This window comes from Tamandua tetradactyla, chromosome 2, assembly GCF_023851605.1.
Source record: "Tamandua tetradactyla isolate mTamTet1 chromosome 2, mTamTet1.pri, whole genome shotgun sequence".
Taxonomy (NCBI): domain Eukaryota; kingdom Metazoa; phylum Chordata; class Mammalia; order Pilosa; family Myrmecophagidae; genus Tamandua; species Tamandua tetradactyla.
In genome coordinates, this window is record NC_135328.1 from 42,572,582 (window position 1) to 42,591,989 (window position 19,408).

The 19,408-nt window shown below is 43.1% G+C and overlaps 1 protein-coding gene across 9 annotated transcripts in view; it reads left to right on the forward strand.

The window, feature by feature from the left end:
* Positions 1-16,663, forward strand: part of TNC (tenascin C) — a 95,164-nt gene extending 78,501 nt beyond the window's left edge. For all 9 annotated transcript variants that reach the window (XM_077143698.1, XM_077143658.1, XM_077143671.1 and 6 more), the window contains 8 exons: positions 1,190-1,333; positions 2,059-2,189; positions 7,822-7,954; positions 8,808-8,959; positions 9,548-9,644; positions 10,518-10,679; positions 12,920-13,083; positions 15,919-16,663. In XM_077143698.1, coding sequence (XP_076999813.1) covers positions 1,190-1,333; positions 2,059-2,189; positions 7,822-7,954; positions 8,808-8,959; positions 9,548-9,644; positions 10,518-10,679; positions 12,920-13,083; positions 15,919-16,029 — 1,094 coding nt within the window. In that variant the 3' untranslated portion in view covers positions 16,030-16,663. The remainder of the gene's footprint in view (positions 1-1,189; positions 1,334-2,058; positions 2,190-7,821; positions 7,955-8,807; positions 8,960-9,547; positions 9,645-10,517; positions 10,680-12,919; positions 13,084-15,918) is intronic.
* The last annotated feature ends 2,745 nt before the right edge of the window (positions 16,664-19,408 follow it).

Here is a 19,408-nt window from a genome sequence, read left to right on the forward strand (position 1 = left end):
CACAGAGGAAACCTGTTGTAACCAACTTGATTTTAGAAAGAGAAAGTATTTTTCCTTGGTTTTGCAACCACCTTTGCTGATTTATCTGATAGGCAGAGTAAACACTCTCTTACGGCATCAGCAAAGCACAGCTGCCAGAAGGTAAAATCAAATACAAATAAGAACAAGAGAGGAGGAAGAGAAATTCCTGTTCAATGAACTAATCCACCATTTCGCAATGAGCTATGCTAAAAAAATTCTGCTATTTTAATTTCAAAATATACGTAAGTCTCTTATTTTATGGTTTAGGACTGTTTACTTTTGAGTGCCAAGACAAGAGGGAACCATAATGTTGTCTGTACCTGGGGCCTCTGAAAATCTTAATTCAGCCTGAAAACTACTTAAGAGAAGTCTTTGTGAGGAGAGAGCAAAGAGGGGAGAAGTGTTTGGTTTGTTCTTTTTATTCTTCAAATCTTAAACCTTCATTCATGTGAGCAAACCCTTCCAAGTCAGGGAAGATGGTGCTGTCTTTTGAACACATCATCTAAAAAATATCAGGGTAGATTGGTGGGAATTATAGAAATTTGGCTGCTTGACTAGCAAAGGGCTGGTCCAGAAGGGGCTCAAGGATGACCAGGTAGGGTGATCACCTTGCACAGGTTAGCCCAGGAATTTCCCAGTTTTAGCACCCTGGGAAGCCCTTCAGTTTCCTGCAAGCCAGGACGGCGGATCACTTATGATTATGAAAGGCACAAATACACCTGAGGTTTAGTTTCCACAGTCGCCATGGAGCTGAGGCAGTAACCCAGCTCTGGTGGGTCTGCTACTGCTCAATTGTGATCTGCTACTGCTCATTTTTGTGAGCCTAATGAGTTGACAATATTTGGCAAATCAGAACAAGATATGCAAGTAAGGGAAAGAGAGGGGTGAGCACGCAACAGGACAACTTAAATTTGCGTGGCTTGAGGCCAGGGGACGTTACCTGTGACTCTCCTCTAGCTCGTTTCTGTGTCTCTGCTGCAAAGCTGTTCCAGCCAGTGCTCTCCTGACCCCCAGTTCCCCTTCCTTCTGATTTGGTGCCTGGAAAAATCCAGTCTCCAAATGATAAATCCTTTGCATATGAGGTGAGCACTCAGGAGAGAGGAAGGGGTGTTTGCCAAGTCTGCTGGCAGTTCAGACAGCTGGAGGTAACAGTGTCTTTCATGTTTAGTGCCAGAAATTACACGCACAGTGTCTGGGAACACAGCGGAATATGCTTTGACCAACCTCGTGCCTGCCACGGAGTACACACTGAGAATCTTTGCGGAGAAAGGACCCCAGAAGAGCTCAACCCTCACTACCAAGTTCACAACAGGTCTAAATGCTTTTCTTTCTGAGCCCCTGTCCATAGCTTCCATCTTAAACAGTAACTCTTCTTTCTTAAATCAGGCCCTTGCCATGGAATTACATCAACAGCAGCTAAATCCACCAGGGTCTAAGCCATTAGGACCTTCAGAAACACACCATTTCCTTTTGAACTTAAATGACCTTCCTCCCCCCAAAGATTAGGAAAAGATTTGAAGAGGAAGGCTTTTTAAGTGGAAAACCTGTCCCTACTGGCCCTAAACCCATATTTAAGGTCCATGTTCTAAGCAGGGAAAGATTTTTCAGGCAAGCAATCCTATGTGCCCACTGGGCTTTATATATTCAGAACGTTTTACAAAATTCAGCCAGCAGGGAATGGAGAAACATCTGCTCCAGGGGTGAGTGCCAATGTTAGCAGTGATCTGTCCTTTTCTTTAGAAACATGGGGATGGTGGTAATTATGTTCACACCTGTATCCTTCTCCCAAAACCCACCCAAAGCCAATCATGACAATGTTGGGCACAGGAAAACCTGGCCCTTAGGTGAGACGAACTGCCTAGAACTTATACCTTTGGAGGTCGCATGACTCGGCCTCCTCTTATATGGATGGAGAAGGTTCTTGCCCAAGGTCAGTGGGTCACTGGCAGGAAAAAGACTTGAATCCAGGCCTCCTGATCCCCCTCTAAGGAGTTTTGTACCTCGCTGACTTATTGGATTTCAAAATGTCATCTCCAGACCTCGACCCTCCAAGAGACTTGACTGCTTCTGACATTCAGTCGGAAACTGCCCTGCTCACCTGGCAACGCCCCCAGGCCTCAGTCACCGGTTACCTCCTGATCTATGAGTCCGTGGATGGAACAGTCAAGGTATCTTGAAGTATATAAACATCTGGCACTGCTGTTTGAAGCATTTGAGTTATTCTCAAAGTAAGGATTCATTCAACTGGTGAAGCTGAGAAGGTGAAGAAAAAAAAAAAGTCAGTAGGGACTGGACACAGAGCCAGGCCTTCTGAGTCATAGATTCAGTGTCTCTCATTTTAAACAGACCACAGTTCTGACAGCCAGCCAAGGTCAAGTACCATGGCTCACAAGGCATGAGGACAGTTTAGGAGCTGGAATCTTGGTTCCTTAGTATTTTACTGAACAAAGGCCAAGAGCTTCTTCTGTGTCTTTACCGTATACATTACCTCATGGGTGGTATTGATACATTATACATCGCAATGTATATTCCCCCATCCATATGACATCAATTGTTAATACAGTTTATGGCAATTGTTAATACTTTTTATAGTCTCTGCTCATGAATGTCTTTCTTTTACTTTTAAATTTGAAGTACTCTTAGACCTACCAACATGTTATGAAAAGAGAGTACAGAGAGTTCTCATGTCCCCTTCCTGCAGGTTTCCTGAATGTTATCATCTCAGCTAGCCAATCACCAAATCAGCAAATCAACATTAGTACAGTATCATTAGCTAATCTACAGTCCATATTTGAATTTTGACAGTTGTCCTGTTCTTATCCTTTTTCAGACCCAGTATCCAATCCTACATTGCATTTAACTCTCATGTCTCCTTAGTTTCCTCCAAACTATGACAGTTCTTCAGTCTTTCCATGTCTTTCATGATGGGAGCAGTTTTCAAGAGTATTGGTCAGTTGTTATGCAGACTGTCCATCAACTTATATTTGTCTGACATTTTCCAGTAGACTGGAGCTTTGAGTTTTTTGACAAGAATGCCAGTTGAATGAGGTGTGCCCTTCTTGTCACATATCAGGGGTAGATGATATTGATATGACTTATTACTGGGGATGTTGACTTTGAATACCTGGTTAGGGTGCTATATGCCAGGTTTTACAACTATAGTTACCATTTTTCACTTTGTAATTAATAAGTATCTTGTAAGCAGGTAAATATGCAAATATCATTTTGTCCATTAATTTTAGCATCTACCTGTGATTCTTGCTTGTGCAAATATTACTGTAGTGTTTGCCTAATGGTAATTTTCTATTTCCACTTTTATTTCTATGTTTATTAATTAAAATCCTACTGTAGGGAAGGACAATTTCTTCTCCCCCATTTAATTATATTATTCAATTATGTATTTATATAGCTGAGGCCTCACTCAGGGATATTTTTATTTTATGGATTATGATCATTTATTTGTTATTTAACTTGGCCAGATTTGGCCATTGGGTGCTCCTTCAAACTGGCCCATGTGTTCTTTCTACATGCCCCCATCATTTAAAAAAAAAAACAAACACATTTTCTTACTTTCTGGTGCCACAGGATGTTCCAGGTTCATCTTGTATTTTCCCATCCCCACCCCTGGAATGGACCATTTCTCCAAGGATTCCCTACTCAAGAACTTTCCTTTAAAACAGTTAGTATAAGGATAAAGTTCAGCTAATCACCAACATAATCCAGTAATCAGTGTGAGGGTGTGGAAATATACTTTGAAAAAGAAGTGTATTCTTTTTCCCATGAAGACTTAATGTTGTATTAAGCATTTCGCATGTGAGTTAGAGATTGCAAGTCAGAATGACTACAGAAATATTTAGTAGAATTGAGCAATTCTTTTTTATATTACTTAAAATTATGTTCCTTGTTTTGGTTGGGTTTGGCCAAAGTCTAAGAAAACATATGTTGGCAGTTTCTGAAGCTCCTCAAGTACTACAGCAAAAGAACATTTATGTGGAGAAGACAAATCAGATCAGAAAAAGTAACCATTTCTGAACGGAAGCCATTGGCCATAGAGAAGGTTACCTAAGTATGGCACTCAGGGAATGATGCCAACAGTTTGGCTGCCCACAATGGGCTGGGAATCAGGGTTTGAGGGCTTAGACTGGGGCCTCTCTTTCCTCTCAGGTACAATATTTTGGGGGGACAGCAAGGTAGAGGTTCAAGGTGGGGATGTGGTTCCAGAGGAGAAGAATAATTTTGTAGGGTCACGGGCAGGTTCTCACTTCTAGCCCCAGAGCATGTATCAGGGATACAATGACTGCTTGAAGGTGTTGCTCCCTTCCTTTATTCTTTTCACTAGCATGTGCTATCAGGTAGAATGACCAAGCTGAGAAGCCAAACTAGGGACTTTGAGCAAATTCCAAGGGCTCTAGGCAAGAAGCTGGCCTTACAGCTCTGTATTTCTTCACGGTCCACCTGTCTAAGCACAGCACCTGTGCTGTGATGAGATGGATCTGGCATTGGCAGGGTACTTTGCAGCTGCCTCTCTTATTTCATGCAGCATTTACATTGGACAGCCTTATTCAAATGAACACAAAACAATCCAGAAGTTGGTAGAGAAGGGTAAGTTAAAATAATGGAGACGTGAAGCTGAGTCTTATAAGGGCATTTCAATAGTAAAACAAAACTTTATTCATTTTGGTTTAGAAGAGGCAGTTCCTTGCTTAGGCACTCCCATTCACTCATTCTATTATTTTGATCAAGTCGCTATTTCCTGAAGGAAATACCCTCCTTCTCTCTCAGCTCTAACACTCTCATTTTGGCTTAGCTATCAAACAAAAAGCGTTTTGGACCACCTATTGTATTCCCCACCCACTGTTAGATTCAAAAGAAGTAAAAAACTTTGGTCTCATGCCTCCCACCTAAGTGAAGAGATGGAACTTAAGAAATAGTAGGAGACAGATGCATGGCATAATATTTTTAAAAGCAACACTTACTTTAATTGAAATCAGGCACATTATTTTAAAACTTAGTATTGTTAAAGAAATCCTAGATTGCCTTTTTAGTTTTATTTTAAATTAAAATAAAATTTTCTCCTATTTTCCATTTCTCTTTTTGTTCAAGATTCTGACAGTTTTTCTAAGCTTTACCTTTCAAAGCCGTTAGTGGGTTTTTAATTTCAGTCATCATACTCAATATTTCCAAGACCTTTTGCTTATTCTCCCCACATTTGTCTTTTTCTAGCATCTTGTGTTTCATGTACTCTCTTTTCTTCCTTTCTAAGAATACGTTACTGGTATTTTATTATACAGTTTGCATTGTATTTCCTTCAAGGTTTTTTTGTTTGTTTGTTTGCTTGCTTGCTTGTTTGTTTTTCTGTTTCACTGCAGCTGCTTGCAGTTGTCTGGTTTTGCTCTACCTCTTTCATGTTAGAGTTTGGTCCCCATCTATCCTTTTGTTTTTGTGCCAAGGATGAAATAGCTGAGTAGGAGTTCTAGGGGCACAGGCAGGACTTTCAGCTGTGGGGCTTATTATAGTGATCGAGGAAAAACCAGCAATTTTGTCCAAATTAGCAGGACTTTGAGACTTTTCTCTTGAGCTACTCAGTTACCCAAGAGACATCCTCTAATGCCTTCAAACTAAGCCTCCACTTCACCTTTTGTTTTCAGGCTCACCCCCGTTGGGTCTTGTGGATTCAAATCCAGGGTCTCCCTAGCTTAACCTCAGAGCGTAAACCTCAGTCTTCCACCTGCGTAATGGAAGTGTAGTCATCTGGACCATTGGGGTGGGAAAGGATGAAGAGCTCGGGGGATTTAATGATTTTTTTATGTAGATATTTTTTTTTTAGCAAACCTTTGTATAGCCACTGTCCACACTGGTCTTCTAAGGCACCTATTCCTTTGAACCTGCTGGGCTCTGTGGCATGTATCAACCAGCCTCTAACTGGCTTTCCCCATTGTGGTTAGTTAACCCCCAGCTGTCTCCATTCTGACACCTCAGTTGCCACTCAATCACCCATTTTCCATCTATCAAGATTCTGCTAACATTGCATGCCTTTTGCTGTCTCCTCTCCTGTTACTCTCATCTTTTGAAGTTTATACCTTATACTCCTTTGCTCTCATTTTACTGAGTATCAGAAGCAAGTAGAGAGAGATGGTTATGTCCGATCTGCCATATTTTATCAGAAGTGCACACACATTTCTAAGTATTGCCATATGGTTCTTCCTGGAATTAGTATAGCAATGAAGTAGTTCACTACATGAATGGAGGCAAGTCCTTTCTTTTCTCTGGGTGCTAGTTTTCAGATCTATAAAATGAGTTAATCAGACACAGCAGTTTCCAAGGACTCTTCCTGGCCAGGTCTTCTAGGAGCCTGTGTTTATCTAAAACCATGGATCTCATTTCAATCTACTTTAATTGCCAAGAAGACAACTTTGCACGGCAGCCTAGAGAGCAGACAGGTAATTGTATCCCCCAGTAATTTAATGAGCTCTGCTTTTTGCCTGACACTTGATCCTTCCCCCTGGGACCAGACCTGGAGCCTCACAAAGGTCAGTGGATCACTGATATTAAGTGGGCACTGACACTTCCCTTCATATCCAACCCCCAACTTTATACAGCTCACACAGAAAATCCAGCAGGAAAAGTCCCAGAGTGTGTGAGACCAGGATGCAAAACTATCATCTGCTACCAAGAAATTGTAATGTTAGAGCAGTCTCTTAGCCTCTCTGAGACTCAATTCCCCCATAAAAGCTATCAAAATAACATACCTGCCCAATTTTGATAATGTGGGAAAGCTTTCCAGGGGCCTCCATGCTTGCTCATCATACCTAAACCCAGATTCTGTCTTAGCAAGTTGTAAATAGGATTGTTGTATTTTGTTTACTAGAAATAAAGGTTGGATTTCAATCCCAAGCACAAGGTCATCTGCTAAAAGGTGATCCCGTAGAAATTGGAAACTAGGAAGAGAATTTAAAAATAAAAAGGATCCCCTGCAAATTCAAATTGATCACCTCCTGTGGACAATAGCACAGCTGCAAACTACAAGAGTAGTTAGAGTAAGTCTTGTAGCAGCTGTGCACATCTGACTCCTCTGGACATCTTTGTTCGAGAAAAGAGATAAGACGGGCCAGCTCAAGCCTTCATCATAACATGTATACTTAATTAGTTTAGCTATTTCCTGACTGCCCATCAGAATCATCTGGGGAGCTTCTGAAATAAACACCCTGCCAGGCCTGATTCTCGCTATTATGACTCAGTCAGTCTGAGATAGGGCCAAATAGGCAGCAGATTGTTTTAAACTTCCCAAGATTCTGTGATAAAGAGCCATATGTGGGGACCCACTAACCTAACAAATCTCAAAGTCTAGAGCTTTATTCCCTGTGTGATTCAACTTGCCATCAGATCAAGCTTCTGAAAGCATAGCTGGATTCGTGTCATTCACTTTTTCCAAAACCTTTTAGGGCTCCCCATTCCTTGTAATGATCAACTTCAAATTCTGAAGCTTGACATTTAAGGCCTTTCATAATCGGGCTTTTTCTCACCTCAACCACTGCTGCCCAACCTGAAATCAAGTATGGTTGAGTCATTGCCTCCTCACATTATTTTAACTTGCCTGCCCCTTCTGTTCCCAGGACCTTTGCTCACACTGCACCTTCCCCATCTCAGCAGTGAGCATGACGTCTGGCACAGAGTGGGTACTAAATGGATTCTTGTTGATTGAATAAATGAATGGAGGAGAGAATGAATGAATTCATGCACTGTCTATATCCTGAGTATTTCTGTAGCCAAAAGCTATTATATTCTTTCTTCTGCCCTTAGGAAGTCATTTTGGGCCCAGATACCACCTCCTACAGCTTGGCAGAGTTGAGCCCATCCACCCATTACACAGCCAAGATCCAGGCGTTGAGTGGGCCCCTAAGGAGCAAACTGACCCAGACCATCTTCACCACAAGTAAGCAGAACCAGGACAGTGACTGGGGTCTTGAGATTCTAACTTTGTTGATTGAATCAATCCTCTACTTCCTCTTTTGCCTCTACTTTCAAATGTTCAAATAAATCTCTTAAAAGGATCAATCCCCTACTACTACCTGGAAGCCCAAGGAATATGACTGCAGAGGGGTTCAGTGAAAAGGAGAAAGGGTAGTGTGAGCACATCTGCATTCAATGCCCATCTAGCCCACTTACTCTGTGTAATTTAGGAAAATTAGAGCCATTCCACAAGCCTCTGTCTCTTCATCTATATCATGAGATGCATAATCTTACTCATAAGGACTTGAGGAGGGTTAGATGAGGAATTGTATTTAAACTCCTAGAACAGGTGTGGCCCATTGTCAAGGCTAAATATAAGCTCAACTTCCTTTCCCTACCCCTTCAGCACTGCAGTTTATAAAGCCTGTATACATTCTTGATCACAGACAGTCCAATCAGCAGGCTGTGGGCCAGGTTATCATGCCCAATTTCCTGGCAGGAGAGTAGAGCCCTCCAGAAACTAAAGGACCTGCCCAGGGCTACATCGTGAGTTAGAGTACGAGCTAGACCTGGCAGTTCCAGGCCAGGGAACCTCCCTTGAACCTTGCCACTAGGCATCTTCAGCAGGTGGTCAATGGGAAGTTGTTCTGCTGGTGAATGAGAAGCAGCATATATTCCTAAGGAAGGGAGGTGCTGGCCTTTGGAGAGCCCTGGAAAGGAGGTTTTAACCCCATTTTGAACAGAGGAGTTAAGTTGCTTGCCTGTAGGTTGAGCTGCAGATTTGAAAGCTTCTGCCAGATCACCTCCTGAGAGTACTATTTCTTCTCATCCTGCAGTCGGGCTGCTGTACCCATACCCCAGGGACTGTTCCCAAGCAATGCTAAATGGAGACACGACCTCTGGCCTCTACACTATTTATTTGAATGGTGATAAAGCCCAGGCCCTGGAAGTCTTCTGTGACATGACCTCTGATGGGGGTGGATGGATCGTAAGTATGGCTGAAACCGGTTCCTGAGCTCTCGGGGAGGGGAGGGGTGGAGGTCATGCCCGGGCATCCGACACGGGTGTGCATGAGGCTTTGCAGACTAGGGTCTGTCATGTGGCGGCACTTAGTAATTATCTGTTAAACAAAGGAATGGGAAAGAAGCTGGGGGTAAAACGCAGGTAAAAATAATTTTCTTTTAATTGCTCTCACCTGATCCTTCTCAAACACTCCTGTATAAACACCATTATACCTGTAAGGTATAAACGGCAGTGATCAATGAGCCCATTACAAATGTTAGTCAACACTGATTGAACACTTACTACCTACCAGGCCCTGTGCTACACGTTTTACATGAATTCTTTCAACCCCATTACCATACAAGCTGGGTAGTATTTTTAGTCCCCATTTTTCAGGTGAGACCACCAAGGCTTAGAGAGCAGTGGTTGCCTGCCCATGATGTCAAATTCATAACAAACAGAGCTGAGCCTGGTGCTCTTTCCACAGTCTGATGCTCCTTCTGCCCAGAAAGATGCCCTCTGTGAGTTCCTTCAATAGTATTTGGGCATCCAGACCCATTTTTTATGTTTCTAGGTATTCCTGAGACGCAGCAATGGACGTGAGGATTTCTATCGAAACTGGAAGGCTTACGCTGCTGGATTTGGGGACCGCAGAGAAGAATTCTGGCTTGGTAACACAGCCCTACATGATCAGTTGTGTCCAAAAATGCCCATTTCCATTTGTTCTAGCACATAGCAACCTATGGAAGAGAAATGTATTAGGAGGAAGCAATAGCTCTGGTAGTAGATGCAGAATATCGAATTCCCAACTATAGAGATTATTTGAATGCTCTGGGTCATTAAAATTCTTTAAAAAATCAATTAAAAAAAATGAATGAAAGGAGATCCAGCAGCCAGGGCTTGCAAATTAGGCTAGTCCTTACAACATTCACTGAACTATTGATAAAATATATGCACCAAGTGCTGAGATGTCTCCCTTATGTTCATAATCGCTAAACCTCATAGCATCCCCACAAAGTGGGTGCTTTTCATTTTTCACGTGAGAAAACAGACTTTCAGAGAGTTGAGTTGAATGCCCATAGGGATCTAGCCTATGGACAGTTGAACTATAATTTGAAAGTTGCAAAGTCCCAAGTCAACACTACAGAGCCACTGTCCATCCTTATAAGCCACACTTCCACACAACTTACCCGTTACAGAGCACTCTCCTCCACGCTGCTGCCTGGGATGGGAATGTCTGTCCCATTCTCATCCATTGCCTTTCACTGGAGTATGCAAAGTGCTTCGCCTGGCCACCTTATCTCCTTTGATCTTCATAATACACCAGAAGGAAGGCAGGGTGAAGAATACCAGCCTGGCTTTATCTGAGGCTTAAAACACATCTTTACCTGACCTTGTATCAGTAAGGGGCCCATCAAGCTTCCACCCTGGCTCTGTGTGACACAAACTTCCAGATCCTCCAGCTGCTGCTGTTGCAGGGTGGGATAGAAATTGGGGCCTCCATCACTTGTACTTCTTCAACCATTCTTGTCTGTCTTCCACAGGACTGGACAACCTGAGCAAAATCACAGCGCAGGGGCAGTATGAGCTCCGGGTGGACCTACAGGACCATGGAGAGACAGCCTACGCCGTCTACGACAGGTTCAGTGTAGGAGATGCCAAGACTCGCTACAAGCTGAAGGTGGAGGGGTACAGCGGGACCGCAGGTATGGGGCAGCTGCTGAGGTTTCCATAGGAAACCCTCAAAAGCTTCTTGGTGTTTTCAGCTAATTCACCATCTCTTCATTCCTTCCTTCATTAATGTATTTGTTTATTGAATCAACAGATTTTTGTACACCTCCCAGGTGCTAATGCAGAAGGACTGTAATTGATCAAGGTTGGGTAGATATTTTGGTCACAGAAAGAGAATAGATTAGGAGTCTGGACAATCTGGATTGATTTATAACTCCAGTCACCTAGATAATCTGGTTTTCCATATCCTGAGTTAGATGTCACTCGTAGAAAAACAGTCTCTTGGAGGCCTTCACATTCATCATATCCAGTGTTTTTAAAATTAAAATGTGCACATGTCTTGCCTAGAGATCCCAGTCAAGCGTTGATGCTCAATCAACATGTCTGGGGTAAGTCTGAGATTCTGCATTTCTAACAAGTTCCCTGGTGATGCTGATGATGCTGCTGTCTGGACCACACTCCATCACCCAATTGTGTGAAACACTTCCAAGGTTATCCTGCCATCAATCATCCAGCTTCAACTGCTCCCAACCTGCCCCAACCCTTGGAGATCACTACATTCCAGGTTGCCCTTTCATTCCTTGTCTGGTACATAACCCAGTCAGGTTTTGAAGATTTCTTCGATATGAAATGGACTTTGTCTTTTATTCTGGCTCTATCTCAGAGGAGAAATAAATAGCATGCATTAGGGCCTACCACGTGGCATCATTTTTTTGTAAATGTTTCACCCGCAATCCCTCATTTGAGTCTGACACAAACCTTTCCAAGAGGATGTTGCTATTATACAAATGAGGAAACTGGGGCTCAGAGAAGGTCAGCGCCTTGCTCAAGGTGAAACAGCTCATGAAAGGGAGACCCAGGATGGCAACCTGGTTGCGGAGAACTTTTGCAATCCACCCATTCAATCCATCCCCATTTTGGGGTGGATTTCAGTTATATTTATGAAAACAGAAAAGACAGATGGTATAGCATGTTTCCAACCTCTTTGAGCCTAAAAAGAAAACATCTAAAAAGGGAAGAGTCCCCAGATAAAATTTAGGAGAAAACCAGGTTCAGGCTAGGGAGACACAAAGCCCTTTTGAGATGGCAGTTTCCCTGCAAGTCAGAGGTAATGACTTGCTAAAAGTGTTGTATTCTTGCATCCCGCAAAGAATTCTGACATTTTATTACCTGACTAAATACCTCTTGGGCTGAGATAGCTTCAGGCAAGAAGGAAATTGTTCCACAGCAAGCAAATCCTCCAGGCAGCAGGAACACGTTCTCCACCCCCTCTGTTTATGCTGAGAGAATGAACCACATGATTTCCCTTTCTTAAGATAACTGGGGTAAAGCTGAATTTTTATTTCCCTGTGTTGTTTTGTTTGTAGCATTGAAGGTGGATCCTTCCCAGGAAAGCATGTTGTTTCACCAGTGCCCACTGCTCTTTGACAGTATCATCAGTTAAAAAGCATTGCAGTCCCTTTGAGCACTTGCTCCAGAGATTTCCAGTATCTTGAAATCAGCATGTGGTTGATTTCTGGGAGAGAGGGGTGGGGACCACACAGAATGCAATAACACTTAAATACTTCTAAAATTCAACAAATTAAATTATAAATTAGATCCCCAAATAGTATTTTATATAAATGGTCTTCTTGTCTAAGAATCTGGGGACACTTATCAGACAAACCCTTAAAAAAAAAAATAACCGCAATAAACAGGCTATTTTGTGACATCTAATAGCTGAAGGATTTAATTATAAGTATGGCTATAAATTGAGGGCAAGGAAGCACCACATTTATTTAAATGCAGATTTCCCACCTTACTCTCTGAGCTCCTTTACATAAAGGAAATGCAGAAAAAGTTATAGAAATAACAATAACCAAATACCTCTGTTTACAGTTAACCTTTATATCCGCTGTCACAACAGTACTGTGAACTAGATAGAATTCCTGTGCTGGTCCCATTTTAAAGATGAAAAAATAGGTCCAACAAAGGGCTGCACTTGTGCAAGGTCACAGCTAGGGAGGGAAAGAGATGGAACTTAAACCTGAACCATCCAAAGCCCCCTCCAGCCCCCATGGTGACACTCAGGTCTCACCCAGTCCCATGTTCGATCTTGACTCTGGGTCTGCTCACCGCCAGACCTCCCTGTGGTCACCCCGGGTTCTGCCCTTCACCATGTGGAAAGGAAACTCCAGCTGTGACTTCTCAGGTGCATATTTTCTCTCACCCCCAGGTGACTCCATGGCTTACCACAATGGCAGATCCTTCTCGACCTTTGACAAGGACACAGACTCAGCCATCACCAACTGTGCCCTGTCCTACAAGGGAGCTTTCTGGTATAAGAACTGTCACCGCGTCAACCTGATGGGGAGATACGGGGATAACAACCACAGTCAGGTGAGCGGATGGCAGAGGCCAAGTGTAGCGAGCTGGTTGGGGCCGTGGGAGGGCCGTGCAGCCACTCTGTGGCTGAGTCCAGGACCCAGGACCCTTCCAGGAACAGGACAACGTGGTTTTTCCCTGCACAGTAAGGGGACGTTAGAGTGACACTGCAGGTCAGGTAAAATCACAAAAACAGCACCTGTGAACCCTGGAAGATCACAGCAAGAGACACTGGGCAAGTGGAGTCTAAGCATGGAAAACTTTTCTCAGACAAAACCTTAGCCTGAACCCCAAAACATAAGAGAGAAGAAAGTGGAGGCCCTTTAGCGAAGCCAGGTGAGGCAGGCCCGGGGCGGTCAGCCTCCCCCTGGCAGAGCACGCCTAGAGGCACCTCCTGAGCCCAGCAACATCAGAAGGAAAACCACAGGCTTTAAATCCCATCATTGGGTGAACCATAAGACTGAAGCTCAGAGAAAGGTGGCTTTCCCGAGGTCACAGGGCAAAGCCAGAGGCAGAGCCAAACCGCCCCCCTTCCAGCCCCTTGCATTTCCCTTGCACCCTACACAATGGCTTTAGCACAATTTCTGCCAACACAGACTGGTTTCTGATTCCCCTGTAAAATAGGCAGGCTAAAAGGAATTCACTAATCGACTGTATGCTGAGCCCCGCATGCCCTAGCATAACAGGGAGTCAGGCCAAGGTGAACACACAACGACGTGATGATATTGTGAACCACTGATTGTATGCATTGGATAGATTGTATGGTGTATAAAGACATCTCAATAAAAGTACGTAAAAAGAAAAAAAAGAGGGCCCAGCTGTAGACCCTCAGTACCCAGCCCTACCCTAGTCCCTTCTCCCTAAGGACCTCATCCCCCACCCCAGGAAGAAGGGGCACCTGTTCTCAAAGAGCCTCACTGGACTGACCCCTGGGCCTCAGGGGTTCTTACCAAGTCTGCTCATCCGGGTCCCTGGGGCTTTGAGAAACTGCAGAGGCCCAGGTTCACCTTCTGAGCCCAGAGGTTCTCATCCTGTGGCTCTCTGGGGGGAAGCAGGCATCTCCTCTTATTTGCTCATTTGTGTTTTTCTGTTGGTTGGTGTGGGTTTTTTGTTGTTTTTTATTTTTGTTTTGGAAGCCACAGATGATTCCTGACACATGGCAGTCACCGAGAACTGCTGCTGTCCAATGAGCCCAAATCATAGCTGTTACCTTAAGTGTGGATCTTACTTTGACGTCTTCTCTGACACCTTGCAAAGTGCACTCACCTTCTCTGTCTCATGTGCTTGTTACTTTCACCCTGTGATGAAATCAGGACATGATCTTTGTGCCTTTGTACAAAGGGGTGATAATGACTTGCCCACATCCCGAGACCCGTACCCTGTTCCTTCTAACTTACTATGTTGTCTCAATAAGACTTCCGCTTGAAGCCACTCTGTATCACCTTTATCGCCTTGTCCCATAACACCAGTGTAATACAAAGCTATTCTGGAAAAAAAAATGCAACCAAAAGCAAGTATCTACGTTCCAACAAGGAAACGTATTTTTCCTTCCTTCTCTCTAGTCTTGGAGGAAGAAGCAGATCGAGTAGAAGGCCACAAAAGAAGCGTGGGAGCTCAGTGCTGCTCCAGCTCCGTCCAGCCCCCATGTGACCCCTGTCACATCACTCTCACTCTCTGGCTTCAGCCTCCATCACAGTACAATAAGGGCTTGCATTCAACTCTGAGCAGGGGAAGAGAGAGGGCAGAGGAAAGCAGCATAAGGACCATGCTTTCCAACCACAGTACCTCACTGGAACTGAGTAATCATAAACACATTCGCCCATTAAATGAGCCAGCCATTCTTAAACCCCACCTCCACGTAACACTCAGAAACCTCCTCATGTCAGTGAATGCCAAGTCATTAGAAGCAAGGAAAACATGTCCACTTTTCTCTGGCCTCTAACTTCTCCATAGACGTCTTATCTCACTGCCCTCTGACCCTTAGAAAGGAGATGGGTTCAGTGCATTGGGTGGTGGCTTGACTAGCATGCTGACCAAAGCTGAAGTTGCCAAGTCAGGAGACCCCTCCCCACCCTGCCAATGGGACAGGGGGCAGACTCTACCATCTTTGGCTCCTCTAAAGAATCAAGCAAGGCGACAGGAGGCCTGGACACAAGTACAGGCTTTTCTTAAAGAAAATATTTGGCCAAAATCTCAAAGATATTTCTTTCTACTTGAGGTTTAGCAGCTAAGGGAAACAATATTGATCTACCACCTACCATATGCCCAGCGTAGCTCCTTTGCAAACTCAATCTTCATAGCCTCCTTGCAAAGATTATCAGGCCTTAAGGAAAGAAAACAAGGTAACAAAACTGAGGCGCAAGAAGGTTGAATGATTTGTTCAAGAACATTTAGCTCTAGGTAAGAGCCCTAAGGTTTAACCCTCTATATATCAGGATGCCAAACTTGCAGTCCACCTATATTCTCTTTGCTATGCCATGCTATGCCCTTATTAAAATATTTCTTACAATTCTTGTGAATTATAGGCCTCACTGCATAGAGCCTCTCAATTCTGTAATTTCCAGTTAGTCCCAAATTCCTTCAGAACCTATTCCTAAGGATGACAAGTTTCATTCACCACCCTTTTGTCTCAAGATGGCAGGCCAAAGCTTAATGCAAACTCAGATGACTTCTGACTGACTAATGTAAAAAAAAAGTAGGTTAGGTTTAACCAGCCCCTTTGAAACTTTTCATGACACAGACTGGCAGACAGATAGACAGGAGGCAAGCAATCAAGCTGAAACAGAGCTCGGTTTTGTTTGAATGCTTTGCCTGATGGAAACCAACCTAGAGGCCTTCTCTTTTTTACAGGGTGTTAACTGGTTCCACTGGAAAGGCCATGAATACTCAATCCAGTTTGCTGAGATGAAGCTGAGACCCAGCAACTTCCGAAATCTCGAAGGCAGGCGTAAACGGGCATAAACTCCAGGGGACAACTGGGTGAGAGAGGGGTAGGGCCCAGAGAAAGGAAAGGATTTTACCAAAGCGTCAATACAACCAGTCCAACCAACAAGCCACACCTGGGCATTTGCAAGAGTCAAACTTGACCATGGATGAGTGGGGCCGATGGTTACGGCGCTGGCCTGCTCCACTCTGCGATTACTTCCTTCGCACCAAAGACAACAGTCTCCGACAGGTTTCCGTTTTGTATTTGATTCAGCAAAACTCTTCCAGTGACAGCATCACAGTGATTTTTAACTTCTCTTGGGTGGCCCTGGGAATGGGAGAGGTGGGTAGGCTGTACATGGGTAGTTTGTTTTAGAACCAGCCTTATTTTACGCAAAGCTGTATAATTAATTATCATTATTTTTGTTAGTGATGATTAAACGTTTGTCATTGGAAGACGTCCCTTTTTTTTTATATTTTTTCCACAAAAGAAACCAGAAAAGCAATACAGTTTCAATTTTTAAGGATATGATTAATATTATTAATATAAAATAATGGTGATGATGACGATGAAAACTAAATATTTTTAAAGAGATCTTCCTTTCCAAAACACATCTGGACAGTTTCTGAAATTGTATTTTTTTTTAAATAAAAGCACAATTACTTTTAAGTTTGGATGTTATTGGATGTTATTTGATCTTTCATTATTGAGTCTGAATCCACCAAAGTCAATGTTTTTGAACAAACAAGGAAAGTTGGAAAAGAAAAGTAAGGCAGATCATGGTGAAGCAAGAGAAAAAGGAAAGCGAGATGAGTTGCGGAGAGAGGAAAACATTCTTTTGAACAAAATAGAGCGAAGTTGAACAAAGCTCATAAATCAAGATTCAGTTTGCTCAGTATTTCCATGGCTTTTAATAGTTTATGGTTTAAACTGCCTTATAGTAAGAATTGTTATCATACAGGGTAAGTATCAGAATCAGCCTGGGTTCAAACACAGGCTCCACCATCTGCCTGAGTTCTCTAAATTTCTCTGGGCCTCAATTCCTCAACTTTTAAGTGAGAATCCTATCAGTTCTTATTTCATGGCATTTCTGTGAAGAACAAATGGTGTTACCCATACCAGACACAGTATTTGACATGTGTTAAAGGCTAAAAAGTATTCACTATCACTACTATTATTTTATGTGCTGGCCTGGGGTTCGTGGCAGTGCAGTGATCTACCTGTGGCTGGTTACCCAATTAATAATAGAACTAGGATTTAAATCCAGGCTTCCTGGCTCTAATTCTCCTGCTCTCTCTTGGGGCCCTGATGACATTTTCTCCTTCTCTGGGGAAATGCGTGTTATGGTGAGAGTACACATTGCAGAATAGGATCTGTGCTGGTAAGTTCAACTGGAACTTTCATCAGGCTCCTACAGTCCTGCAGTCTTAGAACCAGAACTAGAAAGAATGTCTCTTAGGAATGTCTCCTCCTCCCTATACCAAAACAAAAAAAAAAAGAGGAAGAGAGCTCAGCGTTCTCTCCAGCCTAGGTCTAAACATGTCAAGCAATGCAAGCTCAGTGCCAGGCAAAGCATATCTGTCTGTACCCAGCAAACACAGTGAGTCAAAACTGCATGCCATACAACATTTCTTTTTAAAAGAGGGGAAGAGGGATGCAATTCCCAGTTCATTCTCTTAGGGCTTTTCAGCAAATTGACTTCTTAAATGAAAATGCTTGCACCGATAACCGTCATGCAAATGGAATGTGATGGCTCAGAAGCAAGGATCAGAGGAATTTATGACTAGCTGGATCCTTTGCTGCTGAGTTTATCTTGCTGTAATAAATGTTGTCATATTCCATACACAATTTGCTGTTCCAAGTCATAAGACTCGTTGCCTGCATTTCAACCATAGCAACATTCCCCTTGCTGCATAAATCCAAACAAACGGCTCCCTCCTTTGGTTCCTGATGATTTCCTGGGCCAGCTGCTCCAAACTTCCTGTCAATTTTATGAGCTTCCTGATATCCTTCCAATAAATTGTATTTCCTTAGGTAGCCCCAGATGATTTCTGATACAGCCAAATACCTTGACTGACAGTCTCTATGATGATTTGAAGCTGTATGTACCCCAGAAAAGGTCATGTTTTTCTATCCACTCCTGTGGGTATAGGTCTATTGTAGGTGGGAACCTCTGATTAGATTATTTCAGTTGAGATGTGACGTGCCCCATTCAAGGTGGGTCTTAATAGTTTTACCGGAGTCCCTTATAAGAGAATAAAAGTCAGGAAAAAAGTTCTAGAGAAGTTTAGAAAGAAGAACACATAGAAGTTAAGAGAGACAGCAGCTAAAAGAGAGAAACATGCAGAAGCTCATGTTTTATTCTGGAAGCAAGAAAACTTGGACAGAAGGGAGAGACCAGCAGTCATGCCATGTGCCTTCCCATGTGACAGAGGTATCGCAGATGTGCCAGCCTGTCTTCAGAGTCCAGATAACATCCTGTTGATGTCTTGATTTGGACATTTTCATGGTTTATGAACTGCAAGCATGTATGTCAATAAATCCCCACTGTAAAAGCCAACCCATTCTGGTATATTGCATTTCATTAGCCTAAGCAAACTAAAACAGTCTCCTTCCCTAGACCATGAGCCCCTCCTCATACTCATCGACACTCTCCCCGCTCCCCCCGCTCCCGTGAACCTAGTGCTGCGCTATGTACGTTAAAGCGCTATCCCTCAGTTGGTAATTTTACATTTACTTGTTTAATGGTGAGGCTTTAACCAACATCTCTGCTGGCATTTTTATATCATTTGATCACGACAGCAACCTATATGATAGATAAAATTATCATATTTTACATATGAAAACTAAGCCTCTCGGAGTCAGGTAACTTGACCAACATTACTCAACCAGCGTCAAAACAAGATGTAAAGCCAGTTGCCTAATTCCAAATTTCAAGTTCTTTGCAGAGAATTATGTTTTTGAAGATATATTCAAAAATTGTTACCTGGGGCAATCCCTTTCCTTCTCTGGACTTCTGTTTCCACCTCTTTAAAGTGACAGAATGCTCATTAATCATGCAACGAATATTTATGGCCTGTATCTTCTCTTCCTCCTTTGAGCTCATTTCAGTAAGCCATACTAAATCGAAAACAGTGTTTTATCCTTTTAAGAAATATCTGTTGGCACCTTCCATATGGAAGGCATTAGTCTAAATGCCTGGGGATTCTTGAGTGAAAAAGGAGGAAAAGATCCCTGCCACCATGAAGCTGATAGTCTAAGAACTCCACTTAAAGACGGTCACCGTTACTAGCTAGCGTGATGATGGTGTGATGAGACCAACCTCACAGCCTCGTTGTTTCGCATTCCTTCCTCAGAGTTCCCCTGTGGGCATCCAGTTGGAAACCCCAGGTTATGTGGCCCTGCTTTGGCTGC